The sequence below is a fragment of the Sabethes cyaneus genome, chromosome 2 (assembly GCF_943734655.1).
Source record: "Sabethes cyaneus chromosome 2, idSabCyanKW18_F2, whole genome shotgun sequence".
Classification (NCBI taxonomy): domain Eukaryota; kingdom Metazoa; phylum Arthropoda; class Insecta; order Diptera; family Culicidae; genus Sabethes; species Sabethes cyaneus.
Window position 1 is genome coordinate 214,348,025 of NC_071354.1, and position 24,520 is coordinate 214,372,544.

At 39.8% G+C, this 24,520-nt stretch overlaps 1 protein-coding gene across 1 annotated transcript in view; it reads left to right on the forward strand.

The window, feature by feature from the left end:
* LOC128736624 (uncharacterized) overlaps window positions 1-24,520 on the forward strand; it is a 49,313-nt gene that overhangs the window by 19,111 nt on the left and 5,682 nt on the right. The window contains exon 2 of the mRNA XM_053831111.1: window positions 6,172-6,312. Coding sequence (XP_053687086.1) covers window positions 6,172-6,312 — 141 coding nt within the window. The remainder of the gene's footprint in view (window positions 1-6,171; window positions 6,313-24,520) is intronic.

Genomic DNA, 24,520 nt, shown 5'->3' on the forward strand with positions numbered 1-24,520 from the left:
TAGACGACGTAACCAGATCTGGGAGAGAAACTTGTAGGCGGCGTTAACTAACGTAATGACGCAGTCATTACACAGCAGTCAAGCACTCAAGCCCATTACTGTTTTTGTAAATAGGACGATCGTCCTTTCATCCATTCCTCCGGTAGTATCTATTCCTCTCAAATTCCTGAAATTATTTGTTTTGTTTTTTTTTTGTTTTCATTCCATCTGAATCTTAAATCTAAATGAACTTACTATAAGGCTCTATTACAAACTTAATCTCGCCAACCGCTTAAATTTATTCTGTGATTGGCCAAATTGGAAATGTTCCTCAAAACGGCTAAAAGCTCTGACACACGATGTAATTGCTTCGTTGCGGCCAAATTCAGTACGACGAAATGGGTTAGTCAGCAACGATGACGGCCACAAACTCCTTTAGGAAACGCCAAAATTCATAAGCGACAGTAATTTCGATTAGTCAATTTCGCCACTTAGCAGTTTGGCCAAGAATAAAACCTTTTGTTACCCTACGTCGACATTCTAATTTATTTAATCCAAGTAAACGACAGCGGTCGGAATACGTGGGTAGATCGTTTGGGTCACGCCATGGCAGATCACGCAGGGCCAATCGTATGAACCTTCTCTGCACTCGTTCAATCCGAAGGTTCCAATAGAGCTGGTGCGGGGTTAAAATTAGACAAGCGTGTTCAAGAAGCGGACTAGTGGAACTAGTGGCAATAGAGTGATTTGAAACTAGGTGGATCGTCAAAGTCTTGTGCTATTCTGGCAATAAATCTAAGTTGGCGGGTTGCATTTGAAATTAGCATTGCACGATGACGATCAAACACCATTTTCTGGTCAAATGTGACCCCCAGATCGATGACATAATTAACCCTTTGCAATGACTGATCATCAATTTTGTAGTCAAATACGATCGACGATTTAATACGGTGGAATGTCCCAAGTAACAATTCCAAGTTTTATTACGTTTGTATAGTCTATAGTGGTTTTCATGACCAATTTTATAAAGCCGCTAATAAAACTATGAGCTCCACCAGAACTTTCTGATGGCCGCTATAAAACTGCTCTCTGACCAAGTGGCCCATTCTTCAGAATGTTTTCATAACCGCTATAAGAATCAGGTTATAAGCTCAAGTAGTCGTATCACGCTCTGCTGAAAGCAGCAATAAAACCGGTTAAGCTTTCGCAGCTTGACAGCCATCACCATTATTTTTAAAAAGCTTTTCGCTTTTCGCTTTTCTGGCAAAAGCGAAATAAGTTCGCTAGCTTTATCAACTTGAAAATATATCCGTGAGCAGAAAAGTTTAAGATTTACTGACAGATCATTCTGAACGATTTGGTTTATAGTGACCAGAATAAAATATCCCATAGAATATTTATTAAATTTTAAGCAATTTCGATGGTTTCCAGCATGTACGCATTTAATTTCATCATGCATATTGATATGATAGGTCGATAAAATCAGCGCGCCACTGAAATTTTGCAATTTTCGAAAACTGGTTGTTTTAACAAATTGAAAATATTCAGTTAGTTAATCTCAATTTCTAGTAAAATCATTTTAGTTGCTTCCTCTGACAGAAAAACTCCTTTCTGCTAAACAGTTTGCTTTGATGAATTGTTGTTTGCGAGCTAAAACAAAATACTAGAATATGGCAATATGGCTTCGCATAAAAAAAATGATTTTGGTGTTGAACTTTGGTATTCTTCATAATAGCAGCAAAAAAACTGTTTGGTTAGGGTGTTACCGTTTTAATAGCTCTATAAAAGTAATAGATTTATTGCGGTTTGACAAGTAACCACGATAAGATCAATTTTGACTGGTGCGCCATTTTGTATTGCTACGCCACAATTATGGTAATTTTATAAGAGACGTGGTGCAGCCAACAAGTTTTAACGTGGTAATATAAGCAACCACAATAAATTTGCTTTATTAACAGTTTTAATGTGGTTTTCTAGCTAGCTATAATTGTGTTTGGACTCGTATCCTTTTGGTATTGCGCAATACCACAATAAACCCAGAGGTAATGATTAATACCACAATGAAACATTTATAAAATTCTAGTAAAACCAAGTGGCTTTAGAACTGTTACTTGGGTAATTACCTCATACATTTAGCAATCTAATAGCCAAGTAGCTCAGTTTACAATTCACAAATGTATCCAAAAGTGTCTGAAGACGACAACACTCCTCGATGCCACGAATCGTCAAGTAGATTTTATAATCGTCAGCATATACCAGTCTGCAGCCAGTCCCAAGAACAGAGGCAGCGTAGTTGAAAAATAAAGTAAGCAAAAGTGGTTCCAAGTTATTCCTTTGAGGGACACGAGATTAATTTGTGAACGGGAACGATAACTTAGATCCAGGTTTCACTTATAATACCCTATTACATATATACGAGCGTAACGCGGAGACCCTGTTGTTGCGAGGCACCCAGTCGTTAGATTTTGTCAAGCCGTATGCAGTGATTACTGCGGTCGAAAGCGGCTGTTAAATCAGTATATATCACATCTACCTGATAGCTTACATTCCATTTCAGTAATACAAATACGAGTGAAGTCTTCATTGATTCGTTGTCACGGAGCGGCCAGCCATGAATCCATGCTGGTCATTGGAAATATAGTGTCTAGTACGCTGAGTTAAGGAGGCACGGTAGTTTCTGACACTTCGATCGCGATCACCACTCTTAAAGACTGGAAACATAAAAGAATGCTCCCAAAGTGCAGGATTTTTTTTCGTGTAAAAGATTTGTTAAAAATACAATAAAGAGTTATAGCTAAAGCTTCGGCACACCGAATAAAGATAACGGCAGAAATTCAATCCGACCCGGACAGTACGATGTTTTCCATTTTTTACGGCAGTAATCATATCCAGGCTTATCTCAAAGATATCGAAGTCGAAGCAATCTGCTGGATCCTGCAACACAGTAATGGCACTTCTTGGTTCAGGATCACAAACAAAAACCGACGAGAAGAACGAAGCAAATAATTCACATGAATTAGAGTCAGTCACAGTGGAGGACAGTCTCGTCTAAGTAAACTTCAGAAGAAATCGAAGAAGATTCTGGTTTCAAATTAACAAACGTCCAAAGCTTTCTCGGATTCTTGCGCAAGTCAATTTGGAGGTCTAAAACATACGACTTATAAAGGCTAGCGCTAAGTCGTATGCGATCCTCACTAACCCGTTTGAACTCCTGTTTATTTTGCACAGTCCACCACTGATGATGCTTACGATAAAAGTTATTGCGTACACGCTTGAGACGACGTAGCGAGCAAGTGCACCACGCCCGGGAGGAAGCGGGTTGGTAAAGGTTTAAAAAGTCCTTGCCATCAATCAGTGCTGTATTCTCCGCAGAATGGTACACGGAATAATTGTGTTGTATCACACTGTTGTGTACGGTCCAGACGCTACGCGGCTGGTTGGAATCACCACAAACGATCACAGTGCTATTGTCAGAGCTACTCCTGCGAAATTCTCACACAGACGCAATGTGCGCATCGATGATTGCCACATCGTTACCCTTGTCCGGCGGTATATATATGTACGCCTTTACACAAATCTTCTCTAGATGTTTGCCTTGTACGGGTGCGAATAAAGCAGATGAGTACTGTTTGGCATGGTAATCAAAACGCCTCCAAACGAACGTATGTTACTATTCAAATGCTCCTATCGCACCGAAAGACTTTAAATGAATTACCAAACAGCTGGATAGAATTATTACGATCATTTAAACCTGTTTCTATCAAAACTATGACATCGTACAGGCAGTCAACAGTGCTCAAGTAGATTTCGTCGATTTTTGTTCGCAGCCCGCGTACGTTCTGATACATGAGCTAAATGTTGGTTTTTACATGATTCGATTGCTCAACGGCGGAGCACGGCTCCGGTGTACTGGAACAGGAGTTTGAGTTGGCAGGTACCGAAAGATCAAAATTATAATTATGCATGCCTGAGATTACAGGCTGGAAGAACCCATCCTGCACTCCGCCATCAGGGCTGGCACGATCACAATGGCGGGAACAGCGGAGATCGCGGGTATGTCGGGCTTCCATAGTGCCTGTTAAAGGTCCCGGGTCCAGAGTTGCAACTCTAGGTAAAATTATCAAATGAAGTCCCATTACCAATGGTTCCTTGCTAGGTTTACAGGGTTCTGTCGGGAATCAGTGGGTTTATTGGGCTTTAGCTGTCTAATTTCTTGTCGGATATCCTCAAGGTCGGGGCCGGGACATAACTATTGTTCGTGGGCACTCATAGGTTAACATCCGTTCCGCCTCCTTCTGTCATAATACCATTGAGATGCATATCGAAGAACTACTTTTAACTGTTAGGCCGGGCACGCGTCTCCGTGACCGGGTTTCTCTCCTTATCTCTACAAATATCCTTTTTTAGGATGTAGCTCTTACGAGATTGGTTCAATGCCTCATAGAACTCGGAATAGTCGCGCGTATTATTAGCTCCGGATCGTAATCAACTCGTCTTGCGACCGTCGATACTTGTCTGAATTCTCCCACGTGGCAATGCTTAGATGCGCCTCCCACATGGCCTTGATGCTGGTCAACAAGCCAGTCGTCGTATATTTAAATTTCAGTCGATAGAGGTTGTTAGCGTCAAAAACCAAATAACAATTTGGGGTTTTTTTTTGAAACGATGATTCTACAATTGATGAAGGGACGGTAAGGGAAAGTAATGAAGGATTTTTTTTCCGGAAAGGAAGGGGCCATTTACATGTTTCAAACAGAACAAATCAAGAAGTATTAAATAAATTTCAAAAAATGGACAAAGCTATCCCAAAAATCAATGTTAGGATCTTCCATGGACCAATCGATCGTTTCTGGCCACTCCAAATACAAAGCACTACCTTGGATCCGTGTATAATAGACCTTGCCATCATTGTTCGTGGTTGGCCGGACCGGGCTCCTCATGCAATTCCTTCGGGCTGTCGTAATTGATTTAAGCTTCATCGTCTGTCTTGAATGGATTCAGCAACGATTTTTTTATTAGCTTTGAGGCGCATTTCAGGCATGCAAAATCAAGAAATACGAAAATTGCGTGTCAAACCACCAGTAAACCACGTAGCAAGATCGTGACTTTCTCATTATGTAATTCTCGGTAAGGAAACAGCTCTCCTAAGGTCAATAAAAACACCGATCACGTACAAACGGTGTCAGTTCAGGGAGAAAAAGTGCTTCCGGTCATCGTAAGACAATGTTGAATATTCGATTAATACCTCGCAAATTGGTATAAGAGTAATTTTAACAATCACGTTTTACTTCAGGTAATGTTTAGTAATTTCTTTCAGCTATCGCCGCTGAAAATTGCATACTCGTGGAGTGTCTGAGCATCCAGTCCTGATAACACAGTTATGAATGCCTTGTCGTTGCCTTGTCGAAGCCATTTTACAGGCTATAAAACAGGTACACGTTGTGAGCCTGTTTCGGTGATATGATATGATCTTGCAAAATAACATGCACTTGCAGTCTCTGGGCACTCAAACACCGTGAAAAAAAATCTTGCCAAAAACCGTATGCTAACTTTTAACAATTTTACCTAAAACAATTGTTCTGATAACGAAAGTCATTATGCATTGTCAATTTATTTCGGTGAATATGATCCTAAAGAATTACATCTTCTCAATAAATTCAAATGAATCAGCATTTCACACAATATTATCTACTGAAAAACTCGTCGAAACAGCTGACTGATATTCCTTGGAGCAATTTCTCCCGGTGATCAGCAGACACTGACAACGCGAACCAACACGATCAATCAACGAAAACAAACTTTCTTCTTGCTCGTTCGAGGAAACGTTATACCTACTCTGTCTGTAACCATACACCTCCGCTTATTACCAACCACAGAAAAGGGAAGAAAAATCGTACACTGAGCCACCAGTTTCATGTATCAAAAAGCATTGCGCGACTCAGCGTGTGTCAGTTGCCGCTGAAAGCGTAAAGTCTATCATTCATTGAGCAAAACCCTCCTGCGCGTAGTCAATTAGCGTAAATCGTACCTTCCCACCCATTCCCACCATCATCATCGTCGTCGGTTTTGCTAACTCTCGGCATTCAACCGCAAATCTTTATTAATAACCATCTAACTATGGACAATCCTCGGTTTATCGACTATTTGCTAATGTTTGTTTTTCCTTTCTTCCTTTCTCACTCCCACCTGCAGTGCCAGTGGATGCTTCGGCGATCGTCGAGAGCTTACTGTGCGTAGTCAGAGCGAACCCGTGGCAATGCGTACGACAACAGGCCAGCCGGATGCTGGACAACTGGGAGGATATCCTCGAACTGAAGAAACACGAAATGATGGGTAAGTCGTATCTGTTATCCAATGGTTAATTGATTAAAATCAAAACTGTTTCGAATACATGACAAACTTATTACAACAAAATATTAAATCTTACAGGAGAAAAAAAATGGAAAACATTTTTCTCATTTTTTTGCTTCCACAAGAAACGAAACTTACTCGTGTAAAATCAATTCATATTTTTTTTTACCTTCGCAAAAAGTTACATTTTTCCAATTTCTCTTCGGCGGCGGATGTTGTAAACTTTCTTCTGTTCGCGTTTGTTAGACAATAAAATACATTTCATTAAACACTTCAGTAAATCTTCGTCGGATCGATTTTCCTGCTAATAGTACAATCACATGGCACGAGAGTTGTGCAATGAAACAAGCTAACATACATAATCATGCCACATTTAATGCCCACCCAGTTCTTCGAACAACATACAAATGTTTCGCTTCCATTGTACTAGGCTAGTGCGTCTAGTCCGCGCCACGCTGCCTAATGCGATAAGTGTGCTAAATGATAACTATCGAGTGTATCTTAATGGTGCTTTATTATGCCGGCTTTTCGCACTTAAAGCACTTGAAGGGCTGCTAAATTGGAGGCAGTTTAAATGCCGGATGCATTTAAACATTGATCTAGGGTGTAATTGGGGTATAAAACTTTTACTAGAGATAAACTGTTGTTTATGATTACGTTATATTTATGCCTGAAGAGATTGCTGCAAGTTCTGTCAAAAACGGCGCAAGAGAAAATAAGTAGGATTTTGAATAGTAAAAGTTGTTTATTTTAATGTAACGAGGTGGGTAATAAAGTGTTTCGGCTACTGTTAGGAGTTTATTAACTTGCACTGTTTGCGTCTTACCCCGCTTGTGATCCGATTGACGAAGTAGACGAATCAACGAGACTGACAATGACAATGGTCAAAACCAAGCTCGTAATCCCGAGAATTAGGAGCCGCAGGTTTGGAATCTTACAAAAATGCAGAAAATCGATTGGTGATGGTTTCATCCTGCGCAGACTTCGGGAAGTGGTCCATTTTGCCCTGTTTTACCCAAAAATAATGTTAAAAGCTAATTAAACAGTATAAAAACTTATTTGCCGCTCTTGAAACGACCTCAAATAGCTTCCAAATTTTGTCAAAACATCAGAAGAATCAAATCCCATCGATTCCATACTGTGCGAAATGCAGGTATAGTCTATTTTGCCCAGTTCACCTCTAAATACATAGTAAAACCTAATTAGAGCGTTTAAAACTAATTCAAAGACAGGGGAATGACCTCGAATAGTATCAATTTACTCGTAAGACATCAGGAGAGTTGATTTTTATCGATTTTGTACAGTGACAATCGGTTCGTTTTGCCTGATTCTCTCCTAGATCTATAAAAACACGTTCATTTGCTATTGCGTAAAAAAATCGTAATTTTTCAACGATGGTGTCTTTGAAGAAGTTTATCAATAAAATATAGCGCATCTTTTCAAACTATCAAGGTGATCTTATTTTCATCTATCAGGATGATACAAACCTTTGTTTTTTGAATTCGTCCAAAAAAAATTTTTTTCTTCAGAAAAATTATAGAACACACTAAAATGAGCAACTTTGCTAAATATAGTATCTGTCTATCTTTTGCTAGTTCCGAGATATAATGATTTATTTAAAAAGTACACATACAAATCAATTCTGCCCAATAACCCCACATCCAATAAATTTATTGCTTTCAACTGTTCTCCAAAGTTATTCAATACGCTAAACTACACATTTTTTTGAAGACTGTTTTTACCTTTGAGTTAGTTTTAATCGCTTTAATTAGGCAAAATGGACTATTTTTGCATTTCACACAGTATGGAATGGATGGAATTTGATTCTTCTGATGTTTTGACAAAATTTGGAAGCTATTTGAGTTTGTTTCACGGGCGGCAAATAAGTTTTTATACTGTTTAATTAGTTTGAAACATGATTTTTGGGTAAAATAGGGCAAAATGGACCACTTCCCGAAGTCTGCGCAGGATGAAACCATCACCAATCGATTTCCTGCATTTTTTTACATAAGCATAGGTACCGTCAAACGGGGTAACTTGCAACAGCGGGGTAACATGCAACAACGCTATATCAATCCAATTTACTGTACTTTTTGATCAATTACTTCAATTTTCAATCTATATCAGTCACTCAATCTTGTTGTTAACAATTTAAAGAAACATTAAACACTGTTATGTTGATTTTGTGTTGTTTTTGGTGATTTTTAAAAAATCCCGCAAGATGGTGCCAAATTTATAGTCAATTTTTCGTCAGTAAAACATTTGTGTCACCCTCAGGCACTTCACATAAAAGAAGCCTAACATACATTTTTTATAGTAAAATGAACAATAAGGAAACAAAATAATTGATTTATGATTACTAGTTTTGTTTATCTTACTTGTTACCACGTTATTCGTAAAACACGTACTTAAACGGGGTTCTTGCAACAGCTGGTAGATGAAAAAGGCTGTATTCCGTAATCTTTCAGAGGCACGTTATCATTTAATTTTGCATCAAACAATACTAAAGCACACCTGAAGAGTGTAAGATACTTTCGGTAAGTCGGAAATATGCCAGTTTTTCTCTGGATATACTGAAAATGGCCATAGAGGCCAAAACGAAAATAACCTCACTGAGACCATCGACCAGCAATATGACAGTGTCTAATTACGATCACTCGTAACGTAATGAACATTCGTAACCGAGATATCGATGATTTTTAACCCTCCCGCTCCACTTCATGACGCGATTTTGCATAATGGATATACGACGTGTAATGCGTTGTTACACAACTCCCGCTTCCCTAAGTGTGTTACGTAATATGTGAATGGTCCTTATTTCTGTAATTTCCGTAATTATGCGTATATTCATAGCAAAAATATAAAAATTGCAAGTTGGATTATCATTTGCATATTCAAGTCAAAAGAAACTCATACAAATCTTTAAATTCGTTCAATTTCCAAAAAATATTGCTTGTTGCAAGTTACCCCGTTTAAGGGGTTACTAGTAACAAATTAGTCAAAAAATTCCACAATAGCCAATATTGATCGCATATTTTTTCTCAATATGTGAAATTGTTCTATGCTGGACCTAATAACTTTCTATTAAAAGTCCATAAATGTTCTACAGATAAGTTTTCACTTGCACTCATAGTTGAGAACTGTTGCAAGTTACCCCGTTTGACGGTATCTTGTAAGATTTCAAACCAGCGGCTTCTAATTCTTGCGATTACATTACTGCTACAGCAATTCATTCACGTAACTCTTCTGATCCAGCATAATCTACCTCTCCGTGCAAGTGACACGGATGCTGAATCTCTGCTTTACAACGCCTAGAGCTTTCGTCAAAAATGTCACCATCACCTTGACCTTCTCGACCAGTTGTTCGTTGTTCAAAAATGTTGGAAGATCTTCGACATAAACCGCAACTACAATGATTTTCTCGTCGTCAATCAAAAAATATTCACAGGAATCCAATTTCGAACTCGTCAGCCCAATTTCCCGCAGCTCTTCGTCAAGTTTGGTATTCCACTTTCCACACGCGACTTGTTTGCTTTAGTCCGTATAACGCCTTCATTAATCGACATCATTTTCCATTGTCTGCAGCAAAACCTTCAAGATGCTCAATATAGATTTCTTTGTCAGCCAGGTCACCTAAAAGAAACGCAGTAACTACATCCAGCTGGTAGACCTCCAAAACCAGCTTGGCCGCCACCGTCATCAGATAACGGACCGACGCATATCTAACAGGTGCGTAGGTTTCCTGGTAGTCTACGCCTTTCGCTTGCTGATAGCTCTTGGTGACAAGTCGGACTTAGTTCCCCCCAGCGAGCCATCAACCATTTAGTAGGCTCAGTTTTCGTTTCTGCGGCAGAGCTATCCGCTGATTACATTCGTACTTCGTTAGTCATCAGCTAACAGTAAAAATCGGTGATAATTGTTCTGGGTGCTGCTCCGTCTGAGATCCCTCAAGGTAACCATCTCGGACCATTGATTTTCCTTATATACTTCAACGATGTGAATTTCAAACTGAGTTCTCAGTTTATCTTTCGCCGATGATATGAAAATCTTGAGCCAGATTAGTTAAATTACTAATGCCCTAATACTTTAACAGCAATTGGACAGTTTTGCAACTTGGTGTAGCACAAACCGTATGAAGGTTAATGCAAGCAAATGTTCCATCATCCCTTTTCCAAGAAAGAATTAAATTATCACATTCGCCTACAAGCTTTTGGGAACTGTTGTTGGAAGAACAAACTGTATCGAAGATTTAGGCGTGTTGCTGGATAGTGAATTATCATCCCACCAGCATATATCTTACGTAAGGTAAGACCTCTAGGAATCTCGGCTTCATGTTTCGAATCGCTAAGGATTCCAGTAACATCTACTATCTGAAGTCCTTATACTGTGCTTATTGGTGCGTTTTTATCACAATGCAATTGACAGAATCGAAACTGTTCAGCGGAGATTAGTGCGCTTTGCCCTTCGACGCCTTCCATGCAGAGACTCGTTACGGCTGCCCTCCTACGCAAGTCGCTGCTAACTCGTGAATCTGGACACTCTAGTTGTCCGTCGCAACGTTGCCTATGCTATTTTCGTGTCTGACGTGCTTACTGCTAGAACGGAATGTCCAACTTTACTCACCAGAATCCAAGTCTAACAAAGAACTTGACGAATCCGTGGATTTCTGCAAATTCCTCGAATTGCAAGACCTACGGTAGTAGAGTAGGGCGGGGCATAAATGCGATGTTTGAAGTTGTCATCAATTTTCGTTAGATATAAAGAAGCACAAAAACAAAATATATTTTATAGTGATGTAGTAACTCAATGTCTTCACATTCAACTATAAATCATCTGGAATAATAGTGTTATGCAAAATTAATTCTGCATTCTTCCGATCAAGTGCCGATTCGCACTTCTAACTCACTAGCGGGGCACAAGTGCGAATACCGCGGGGCAAAAGTTCGAAGCTCCAATCCATGAAATTAGCACAGCAGTATCTAACTAAACCATACTTTCATCAATCTGCGGTATGTTTCGGTAAGGAATATTCTCAATTTGCACCTTTCCCCTTTTGCGCTGGTGTATTGCAGCGTCCGTCAGATCAAAACTTTCCCAAACGTATGTTTTTTGTTTCATCAGCGGAAAAACATTGTTTTCCTTCGGCCAACATCTGTAGAGCACGCAGTTTTCTGCAGATCTTCCATTTCTAGTATCTGTCATATAATGCCTAAAGCTGTATATAATTAGCTATACATTCTTGCCTCGTCCATGAATCGCACTTTTGCCCCGTCCGTGAATCGTACTTTTACCCCGCTAGGCGCTGGACGGGGCTTGATTAAATTATGGAAAAGCGAAATATATTTTGTAAATTCTTTTCGCCGTATTTTCAAAACAAATATGTGAAATGTGAGTGATGTAAAACGCTGCTATAAATTTTCAACAAGTAATATCCTCCTGTTGATATCGTATTTGCCGTATAACGAAAAATTACATCAAAACCGCCCTAAAATAATATTTGCACATAATTCAGCAACTATGCTTCGTAAGCAACCAAAGTTTACGTTAGATTCAAGCAGTCAAAATAGTCACCCATCCATGTCAATGTAGTCAATTTACTCGGAATCTTTCTTCGACAAATCACTGAATCGCACTTTTGCCCCTCCTTAGTCTATAGCTGGACTTTTCCGATTATTCAACAAAGTTGTCGACGGCCTTAATTTGGATTTGTCCAGCGAAGTTATTAAACGTAATTTTAAGGCAATTTTATCTAACTTAAATAGCATTAGAGCATAAAATTAGTCTAATAATAAGTAAACTAAGACACGGAAATCTTTTGAGAAGTAACACCGAAACTTATTTCAAAATCAAGGTATTTGCCTAGTATTTGTCGCTCCAGTCCACTGTGCCTTACCGCTTCAAGGTGGTATTCTGGTTGTGGAGGGAGCGCTGTTTCTGGTTCACATAATTTGTCCTCCAGATGATCCTCTGGCTCGGCACAGCACGAATTTTAACATGCTTAGCAACATTGTCTTCCACCGGATTGGAATGCAACTCGTCAGCAACATCATAATCTGCCACTGAAATTCGGTTGATCAAATATGTCGCCGTCCACTGCTTTAATTCAGAAAGGTATATCCAGACCATAATGAAACGCTTCATACGCTCATCTAAACCACAGTCTAAACCATTCTGATCCGGGTTCTATGACACGCTGGTTTCATGATGAGTACCACATTTTCGGAACTATTTCTTTTCTATTCTTCCCACGCAAGCACAAAACACATGACGAAAGTTCCGCCTCGTTGTTTGACAATCTGCACGTTCAGGTGTTCCATTCGCCAAGACCACAGCTCCAGATCATCCGATAATTTAATCACACACGAAACCTTTTTACCTTTCTGACGCAGCTTGTACAGGTCGCTTTGTTGCTCTCGAATGGCAATCATGACGCCAGCCGGAACTTCGCACCATACCTTCATGAAGACAATTCGATGACCAAATCGAGAAAATCTTCGACACTGACGTCAGGTTTATAGCAACCATCACGCTGACGGTCACGTTTCGAGGGCTTTCCAGATCTTCAAGATCACGACACATATGAGACAAAAATCCAGAGTCGAAAGTTCAATCTTCCTTGATCAATTTTCGTCCGTTCGATGCTGCAAAGGCAGGCTTCATTTTCGGTTTTTTTGCTCAGTAGATGCGCATTTGACTACAGTGTCTCAGCGAAACAGAATTAGGAAAAGTAATCAAAAATGGCAGTTGTAGAGTTAATTATTATCTACAATATTGTTGAAGAAAGTACAGTTTTATCTTTTGTATTTACGGCGCTATGGGGCTGTTACCTTGTTGTTTGCCAAATGAGCACTGGGGTAGTAGCCTCAAAGCATCGTAAATACAAAAGATAAAACTGTACTTTCTTCAACAATATTGTAGATAGTAATAATCTTTTCAATTGCTCTTTATAATACTTTTTCGATTTCTGTTTCGCTGAGGCGCTGTAGTCAAATGAGTATCTACTGAGCATAAAACCAAAAATAAAGCCCGCGTAAAGGCCGAGTGCATTACATTTCTGTATTTGCTTTGAAATATTCGATTTCTTCTTGCATTCGGACCTGCTTACACCGGTTACATTCCACTGTGGAGTTGCTCTGCTTTACGTTCACGGCATTCTTCTTGGTCTGGTCATAGAACATCCTTTCAACATTGTATCCTGCCGACTAATCTGGTCACTTGACATCCTGAGGGATCTTTGCTTTAACAGTATCCACCATCGGCTGGATTCTGGACGTTTCAAGGTCCGTGATCATGGGATCGTACGTCTTCGGTATTCTCATCAATAGAATACTGGAAATGTACCGAGTTATCATAGGGTTTATTTCTAATTCCCGTCGTAGTAAGGAAAGCCACTCTAATTTTCATCATTTCTTAGGTGGATTTAATGAATAGTCCAAAAGTTCTGCTGCTGATTTGACTCAAACACACTTACCTTCCGATCCGTGCCCTTTGAATTCACTAAAAAGCGATTATGAAAGCATTTTATTCAAATTACGCAACTGACTTTATATCTTTAATTCGTCGTACTGTTTTAAAATCCGTCCATCAAAATTTTTCATCGTCCGAACTAAAAATCACAATAATGTTTACGAAGCTAGTGTGCATGTATTTGTGTAGAACGGCATGACAAATGTTACTCTGCAAAATTTCTGCAGGTCATGCAAGTTTTTCCGGTTGCAGAATAACGACAATGAGTTGCGTGAGTTATTTTCGTTTTATGAATGACGGAAATTAAAACGATTAGTCGGCATTTTCTTCTTCGTCACACGAAAAAACGTAGGAAATTTGGCTGCTAGGAATTCTTTAATGAAAAATGGCATTTAAATCAATCTCAGCTCACTTTGATTGATCGCGTATGAAAGTCAACAAACTAAAATATTAGGGAATAACTAATTTTGCATTGTGTGTCATAAAAATCGCTGATATTTTTAATAATTTGTGTTGGATAGGACGGGAATATGCAATTACGACGAAGCAGCAACATACCCTACCACCTCGCTCTTGCTGGTGATACCTTCGGGAACATTTCCCTCAATGTTTGACCTGGTTCTACTTGACTTGATCAGCCTTGAACTGGTTCTGTTTGATCGCTTCCTACGGTTCCAGATGCTGCTTCAGGATTTGTACTGGATCCAATTCCTATCTAGCAGAATGCTGTACCGACATTCGGAAAAATGTTCACTTTGTTTAGCTTGTTACTATGGGATGTAGTGATTGGCCATAACCTAATAGAGAAACGGCCGATAACGGTAGAATAAATGCTTATTATCATTTGTTATTATTTCAGAACTAACTAAATTCATGGATTACTAGGATCTCTAAGAATTCTCCTGTCAGTGATAAGGCCTATAGTTACTATATATATAGTTCGGCGGATAGAAAGCCAGGCGAATTGGCATCCCTGATTTTTGATATTAAATTTGAAATTATGGACAAGTTTTTACGGAAAATAAACGCTAGCGGGTGTTGAAAATGACTAGTTCTATGAAAATAAACTGTGTTTATTAACATTACTCCCACGATTCGAATTTTGAAAACGTTTGGCTCCGCTTTTGACGTTTGATTGGCTCCCGATTTTTGTATCCACCGAACTATTTATATAGTAACTATAATAAGGCCCAAATGCACTCATGCCTGTTTGTTAAGGCTCAACCAGAATGCTGCGTCAGCGCGTTCGTCAGCGTTATTCTGACAGTTTTCCCACAGGTTTACTGTCAAATTGACGCTGACGAATGGGTTGACGCATCATTCTGTTTGGGCCTTTAGCCCGTATGAACGTATTTCTCACCTACTACACAAATAATTTAACTTTTATTACATCTAAATTATCACAACATAATTTGAATGCTTTCATTGAAATTTTATTAGCTTTTGGCTCCTCCATATGCTTTCTAATCCATACAGCTAATCACATAAACGTCAGTGAACTTTTACCGGTATACAATTAATTATTCATCAATTTGCAAATCGTCACAGGAGATCCTAATATGCGCAGCCATCCGAGTTTTCATTTCTATACGACTATTAAATGTCAAAAACAGTAGATTTCCCGTTTTCACCCAATCGACCATTAACGATGCCCATCATCGCGATTCGTTGCCACTAAAAAGCCATACCCGTTACTTAGCCATAGTCAACCGAACACCACATAGCGGATGATAACCTATCTCCTCCTTACATGTCTACATGAATCTTCAACGGCCATCCTTTCTTTTAGGAACAGCTCGCGCTTTTCCCACAAACATTCCTTTCGTGGAAATGTTCCTTGCTGCTCGTGAAGGCTAGGGGATGCTGAAGCAGAAAGTTGAAAATACCGGTCCTGCAGAAGTCGTGACGGTTGTTTTCACCGAACAAAAAAAACCAAAACAAATCATGCTGTTCCTTCGTCAGTGGCTCGGCTAAGGTATCACTTTCAAATAGGTACCGTACTTAGGTATGGAGATCTTTCACCGCTCCTCACCACTGCTCATCATTGCACCCGCGAATAGCAGAGCCAATTTATTCGATTCGTTGGATGACGGTGGGTTTATGTTTCCATTGGCATTAGATTTATCCTGAGCCCGAATGCAACGAGTAGTGGCAGAAAAACGAAGACGACTACCGAAGAAGATCAGTTGTCACTGATAACCTTTCAGCTGAGCAATGAACGGGTTGCGATCATAATATTATAGGTTTGGGTGCAACCGGATCCAATGGTTTTCAGAAAAAGTGCTACACCGCTGAGGGAAATGATACCATAACAAGCCGCTGAAATAGTGTTTTAAAATGCATCGTCAATTTTCTTATTTACAACAAAAGTTCGGTTAAAAGTTTTTAACGGGTTTTTAATGACCGAATGTGTAATGTAATTATCCAAAATCAGCTGATAAAACGTCAGGTAGAACAAAGATATTCTCGGATTGAAAGCGAGTACATCTTAATTAGTACATGAAAAATGATTAAGTAGTCGCTCTAGACTGTGAACCACAGTCTATCATACGATCAATACAATCGAAAAATGTGAAATCACAAATATCTGATCAAATAGTCGCTCGCAGAGCCAAAACATGTAAAAATACACACTGTTATTTTCAATCCGATCAAATTTCATCGACCGAATAAGCTGTGCGCGGCAAGGATCAACGAATGTCGTCACCCAATGTCGCACTCTTTTCGCTCACGATTATTTAAATTACTCGCTTGCTCGTCTGACATTTGCAATAAAGTAAATACGGGTTTCGCGAGGGCAGCAAAATATGAAAAAACTACTACCTATGTGATTGGAAGAAAGACGACACGTGGACGGTGGCAATTGCACTTGGAAGCGCACATCCCATCCCAGTTTTTTCCTCAGCTCGTCCGGGAAAGTTGAATTGCATCGTCGCGTGGTCCGGGCCTACCATGCCAGCCCAATAAGGTTCGCCGTGTCGTGGGTAGCTTCTTCAGCTACCAGTTTTCCCTTTCGATATGGTAAACCAGGTTCGGGTAATGGGATTGGAATTTGACGATACACAAAATAGAAAGTAATGTTGAGGCGGGTCAGGTACACCGGTCTTTGTCTCCTTGTTGTGGTGGTGCCGAGGTCGATATTCGTGTTTTCAATGAAATAAAAAAGCGCTTTGCTCCAACCGATTGCCAATGGGGGGGTTCCCACGACTATTTATTTATTAGTTCTTATAGGTTTTGTCGTGACGAGACAGAAAAGTCACCTAGACACCAAGTTCAATGACATTAACCAGCCGACAAAAAACTGAGGTTCCGTCATGCAATAATTTTCTTGGCGACTCGCTACTGACAAAAATTTGGTAGGTGTTGCAATAGTAACTAGATGGATAGAAAAGCGTCTAGCGTTAAGTTAAATTAGCAATAAATTAGGATAATCAAATTGAAATTTTAAGTTTTGTTGTTCTGGTTTAGTTTAAAGCTCAATGCAAGTTTAACGGGAAATAAGCAGTCATTGACCTTTTATCGGAGAGCTCAATCTCGGAAGCAGTTTTTGAACCCAAAAGCGGGGTTGAAAAGCATTTTCAAGAACAAAATTTTTGTTTTAAACAAAAAAACTGCTTTTGAAATTAGCAGAATTGCTGACAACTAATTCACCCTAAACTTTGTTCATTTGCCTGCTGATAACGTGCTTTTTCCATAACTTTTACTTACGATCTTACTTACTTAATCAGCTCCATGCCGTGGTTTCCTCTGCTGTACGAAGAAGTCGTCTCCATACCACTCGGTCCATGGCCGCAATTCGCCAGCCGCAGATCGCCTTCCACTTGATCGATCCATCTTGCTCGCTGCGCGCCCCGCCATCTCGTTCCAATCGGATCGTTATTGAGAACTTTTTTAACCGGGCAGTGGTCCGACATCCTCACGACATGCCCAGCCCATCGCAAGCGACCAATTTTTGCGCTGTGAGCGATGGGTGGTTCCCTAAGCAGCGGGTGCAATTCATGGTTCATTCGCCTCCTCCACGTTCCGTCTTCCATTTGCGCTCCGCCGTAGATGGTGCGCAATTCCTTCCGAAGGGCGCGCTGGTCCTCCACGAGCATAGTCCATGTCTCATGGCCGTAAAGGACTACCGGTCTAATCAGCGTCTTGTAGATTGTTAACTTCGTGCGGTGGCGAATTTTGTTCGATCGCAGCGTCCTACGGAATCCAAAGTAGGCACGATTTCCTGCCATAATGCGTCTTTGTATTTCTCTGCTGATGTCGTTGTCTGCGGTTACCAGTTAGCCCAGATACACGAACTCTTCTACCACCTCGATTTCATCACCGTCTAAATGAGTTCGGGGAGGGAGGTCAGCATTCACTTCTCTAGAACCTCTTCCTTTCATGTATTTTGTTTTCGATACATTAATGACAAGTCCAATCCGTTTGGCTTCAGCTTTCAGTCCGATGTACGTTTCCGCCATCCTCTCAAAGGTACGTGTAATGATGTCAACGTCGTCAGCGAAACCAAGAAGCTGGACGGACTTCGTGAATATCGTGCCACTCGTGTCTATATCCGCTCTTCTTATCACACCCTCCAAAGCGATGTTGAACAGCAAACATGAAAGCCCATCACCTTGCCGTAACCCTCTTCGAGATCCAAAGGGACTCGAGACTGCCCCTGATACTCGAACAACACACATTACACGATCCATCGTCGTCTTGACCAATCGCGTTAGTTTATCCGGAAATCCGTAGTCGTGCATAATCTGCCATAGCTGATCTCGATCGATCGTGTCGTACGCCGATTTGAAGTCGATGAATAAATGATGCGTGGGCACGTTGTATTCGCGACATTTCTGCACGTTCGTTCGTGAGAAGATTACCGTTTGAGTCTCGACACATATCGGCCTGCGGCACATAGCCTTTGCGCGAACGGTTTAACTCCTCGGAGAACTTCCGTTTATCGTTAGCACGGTACAGTTCTTCCATCGCCTCGCGATCTCGATCTTCCTGTTGACGCTTTTTCCTCCGGAGGACCGAGTTTTGCCTGTTCCGTACTTGTTTATATCGCTCAACATTCGCCCTCGTACGGTGTTACAGCATTCTCGCACGTGCTGCATTCTTCTCCTGCACTAATTGCTCGCATTCGCCGTCGAACCAATCGTTTTTTCGGTTCGGATTCATTGTACCTAGTGCCGCTAGAGCAGTGCTACCGATGGCGGTCTTAATGCCTTTCCAACCATCTTCAAGAGTTGCTGCGCCAAGTTGCTCTTCCGTTGGTAGCGCTGCTTCCAGCTGCCACGCGTATTCCTGGGCAACTCCGGTGTCACGTAGCTGCTCGATGGTGGGTCGCGGCGTACGACTTCGACGCGTGTTATGCACCGTCGAGAGTTTTGAGCGCATGCAGACTGCAACTAGGAAATGATCCGAATCTATATTCGCACTGCGGTAGGTGCGAACGTTTATAACATCAGAGAAGAATTTACCGTCGATTAGAATATGGTCAATTTGGTTTTTTATTCGTTGGTCTGGTGATCTCCAGGTGACCTTGTGGATATCTTTGCGGGGGAAGAAGGTACTTCGGACTACCATACCGCGGGAAGCTGCAAAATTTACGCATCGTTGGCCGTTGTCGTTTGTTTGGCCCGATTACCGGTCTATATATAGCTTCCCGTCCTACCTGCGCGGTCCTGTCACCGATGACGATTTTCACGTCCCGTCGCGGACAGCCATCATACACCTGCTCCAGCTGCGCGTAGAACGCCTCCTTCTCGTCATCGGGTCTCCCTTCGTGTGGGCAATGCACATTGATGATACTGTAATTGAAGAAACGGCCCTTAATCCTCAACTTGCACATCCTTGCGTTGATCGGTTGCCAACCAATCACACGCTGGCGCATCTTTCCCAGTACTATAAAGCCGGTTCCCAGCTCGTTGGTGGTACCACAGCTCTGGTAGAAAGTAGCCGCTCGATGCCCGCTTTTCCATACCTTCTGTCCTGTCCAGCAAAGTTCCTGCAGTGCTACGCCGAGCGATTTGCAATTCCATGTCCCGAGTTTCCAATCGTTGGCGTTTCCGAAAATTGGCAACACTGTTTATGGTGGTTGAAACGGATTGTTATTGTCTGTATTTTAAAATCATTTTAGTGGTGCAAAAAGAACGAAAGAAATTTTATTGTGGTTTCAGTGATTAGCTGAGTTACCAGTGAATAAATTGAATATCATTGATACAGTATTATCGATCCTTAAATGCTGAAAAACAAGAAAGTTTGGGGATCTTTTTGTTTTATCACGGCTCATAAATGCAAAGCTGTAGTGGTGCTGAGTTGTTCTAAATTGTTGTTGCTGCTGTTGTTGCGGGCTGTGTTGGATTCATTGATAGTGGTTCCGTGTCGCGAAAGCGAAATTGAGACTGACTGAGCCGATCTTACGTTAGTACGTCACGAGTAGCACACTGTATTGATTACTGTCACACAGTATACGGTACAATACGGTGGTTCTGGACGCAGGAGACCCTGCTCCTATACTGTTTATTACTGCCACCAAGCAGTTAGTAATCAAGTTGAGTGAGCATGGTTGAAGAGTTAGATTTGGCTAAGGTAATCGAAAAGGTAGGAAAGGCATTGTTGATCTCTTTAGTAGCAAATAGCTTCGTGGGATCCTGGTGAGTACACCACAGAGTAAATTATTTAAATAAAATGTAGAAGTGAAGTGCTCTACTGCTGCTTGTATTTAAGAGTGTATTGAAAACAAAAATTGTAAACACTACGCTGGGTACACTGGGAATACGATTTTTAGCACAACGATAAGTTTCGATGATATTGAATGATATAGTGCATTACATCTGTTCTTTTTGCACACACAACCATATTTACTTCCAGATTACTTTTATTGAGTTTGTTTTGGTCTGTTCGTGAAAATGGATGATATAGATTGTGATAAATATTTATGCGTTTTGTGTAAGAAAGAGGAAACTGACGTTAATAAATTAGTAACATGTGCATATTGTTTCCAAAGTGCGCACTTTCAGTGCAAGAAAATTATCGGGAATGCAATCCGTAGGGCCAGAGAGAATATGTACTTTTGCTCATCCAGTTGCGCTGACATTTACAAACGAATCGTTGACATGCAAAATAACAAATCATCCATAGTTGGACAAGTTACAGCTGAGCTGAAGACAATTGTATCTGCAGAGTTACGGGCGGTTAGAGAAGAAGTAAAATCAGTTACCACTGCGATAGAATCGTCTCAAGAATTTTTGTCGTCAAAATTTGACACCATTGTGGCTGATTTCAAAGAATTAAAAGCTGAAAATAAAAGTCTAAAGAAAGAAGTAAATGAACTCAAAATGTCCCTTGCATCTGTCTCGGGAGTAGTACAAAAACTCGAAGCGAACGTCGATAAAATAAATAAAAAATCGGTAACGAAAAATGCAATATTCCTCGGTATACCGGCGAGTCCAGAAGAAAACTTAAATGAAGTAATTAACAGTATTATGTCAAAAATAGGAATTCAACCTTCTCGCGACTCAATTATATCTGTTGGTAGGATGTACGCGACTGGTAAAACAAATAATGCTTTGATACCGATTAGAGTTAAGTTCCAAAATAGTAACGTGAAAGATTTTGTACTTGCCAGGAAGAAAGAAATAGGTAAAATAACTTCAAATATGATTGACCCTAAATTGCTTATGAATGGAAGACCAACCAATATTGCAATTCGTGATGAACTGACACCTCTTGCTGTTGAATTACTGAAAGACCTCCGGGAATCTCAAGTGCTATTAAATATAAAATACGTATGGCCGGGAAGAGGAGGTGTTGTTCTGGCGAAGAAGGATGAAAAATCTAAACCGGATGTTATTCGCAACAGAGATGATTTAAATTTGTTAATAACACGCTACAAGAATTTACTACCAAATGCTTCTTCTCCTGAACAACCGTCTCCTCCACTCAAGAGGAAGAAAAATGGAAATGCGTAAACAGTTAATTACCCATGATGTAATAAGATCTCTAAAATAAAATGGCTAATACACTACAAAATTATTTTCATTACAATATTTGCGATTATAATAACCAAAATCATGTTGAATCATCTAAAAGCTTGCGTATTTTGCAATGGAACATTAGGGGAATGAACGAAATGGGAAAGTTTGATAATATATCACAGTGCTTAGATCAAATTGCCACACCAATTGATGTTGTCATTGTAAGTGAGACATGGGTTAAGGAGCAGAATTGTCTTCTCTACAACATCCCCGGATATACTGTAGCTTTTTCCTGTAGAGAATCTTCCAATGGTGGCTTGGCCGTCTATGTGAATAAAAATCTGAAAAACAGAGTTGTAGTCAATGAGACGGTAAACGGATTACATCACATTCAGATTGAATTAAATATCAATAGTCACTTATTTGATATTCATGGAGTTTATCGGCCTCCTTCATTCGACTGTCATAACTATTTCGATATAATAGAGAATTGGTTTCAGTCAGTCTGTAATAATCGTTCGTTTTTCCTTGCGGGAGACGTCAATATACCAGTGAATTCTCTTGGCAATAACGTTGTGGTCACATATAAGAGGCTACTTGAGTCGTATGGACTGATATGTGCTAATACATTCACTACCCGCCCGAGCAGTGACAATATTCTGGATCATTTAGTATGTAAAATTGATGATGCTTCGCGTGTACGTAATGATACTATTTTTACCGATGTAAGTGATCATTTCCAAATTGTGTCCACAGTAAATCTTGTCTCAAACAAAGAACCTTTATTAGTAGTTAAAACGCTTGTCAATCGTGTCAACCTGTCCAATGAATTCAATAGGTATATCAATGGTATAGGCCCAATAATTGATGTAGACCAATCTTTGCGAGAAATTATTGAAAAGTATAATACTCTTCTTGAACATAATACAAAAAGATTCACAAAGCATATTCCTATGAAAGATGATCGTTGTCCGTGGATGTCTTATGATTTATGGTTCCTAATTAGAATCAAACAAAATTACCTAAAAAAGTGAAAAGAAACCCTAATGACTTACGCCTGAAAGAAATGTTAAAACATGTCAGCAAGAAAGTAGAATTAGGCAAAAAAAAGTTGCAAAAAACGGTATTATGACAATCTTCTCAGTGCTACCAGTCACTCGAAAATGTGGAAAAATATAAATTTACTGTTTGGAAGATCAAAGCAAAAAAAAGATATAATGTTAATATCCGAAGGTTTGAGAGCAAAAAATGATCTTGAAACCTGTGAAATTTTTAATAGGTACTTCACATCAATTGGACAGAAGTTAGCTGATGATATTGCCAAGCCATCTAATCTAAATCCGTACAGCAACGTTCGACATGTAAATAATTCAATATTCTTACGACCTGCGACTGTTAATGAGGTAATTTTACTTATTAATGGTCTTAATGTTAAAAAAAGCTGTGGGCCGGATAACATTCCAGTTCACGCAATTAAAAACAACCCTTTACAGTTCGCAAAAATTCTCTGTGGAATGTTTAATATTATAATTTCTTCAGGAACTTATCCCAGCATATTGAAAATAGCTAAAGTTATTCCAATCCCTAAATCTGGTGACCTGTGTACTCCAAGTAATTATCGACCAATTTCTACACTGTCAGTTTTCAATAAAATTTTTGAAAAACTTTTAGTCACGCGGTTAGTAAGCTTTTTTGAAAACAATAATATTTTCTATTGCATGCAATACGGATTCAGAAGTGGATGTAGTACTACTACAGCAATTGTTGAATTGGTAGATAACTTAACTCAAGAAATTGAAGCTAAAAATCTGGTAGCAGCTCTTTTCTTAGATTTGAAAAAGGCCTTCGATACTCTGAATCATGACATATTAATAAAAAAATTGGAATGCTATGGAATTAGAGGAGTTGCAAATGATTTAATTAAAAGTTACCTAACTGACAGAAAACAATTTGTTACTGTTAACGGTGTCAATAGTTCATCTCGTTTAGTTGGAAATGGTGTCCCTCAGGGTAGTAATATAGGGCCATTCCTATTTCTGGTATATGTTAACGATATCGCAAATCTTCGATTAAAGGGTGTACCGAGGCTTTTTGCTGATGACACAGCGTTATTTTACCCGAGTGAAAATCCTGTAACTGCAGTATCTGAAATGGAGTACGATCTGAAAATTCTTAATGATTACTTTTCAATCAATTTGCTTTCCCTAAATCTTTCAAAAACTAAATTTATGATTTTTCGTTCACCTAGGAAAAAAATAAGTAACTTTAACAATCCAAAACTAGGGTCCTTTAGCATAGAAGAAGCTGCGGAATTTAAATATTTAGGCGTGGTGCTTGATGCTACTTTATCGTGGAGTAATCATATAAAGTTTTTGGAAAAGAAAGTCGCCGTTCTTTGTGGATACATGCGTCGGCTTAGTCCATTTGTAAATCGGAAAACACTATTAACTTACTATAACGCTTGCATTCACTCTAGCTTCCAATATTTAAACATAGTGTGGGGAAATGCCTGCAAGTCCAAAATAAAACCATTACAAGTGCTGCAAAACAGATGCATGAAAATTATCCTTGGTCTACCACACTTGCACCCAACTCAGACTATTTACTCAGACACGTCCCACAGCATTCTTCCAATTCGAGCATTATGCGATTTACAAACATACACGTTTATTCACAACATTCTGCATGATAACAACAGGCATCACAATCTTATAATCTCAATGACAAATCATTCACTAAACACCCGGCAAGCAAATCAT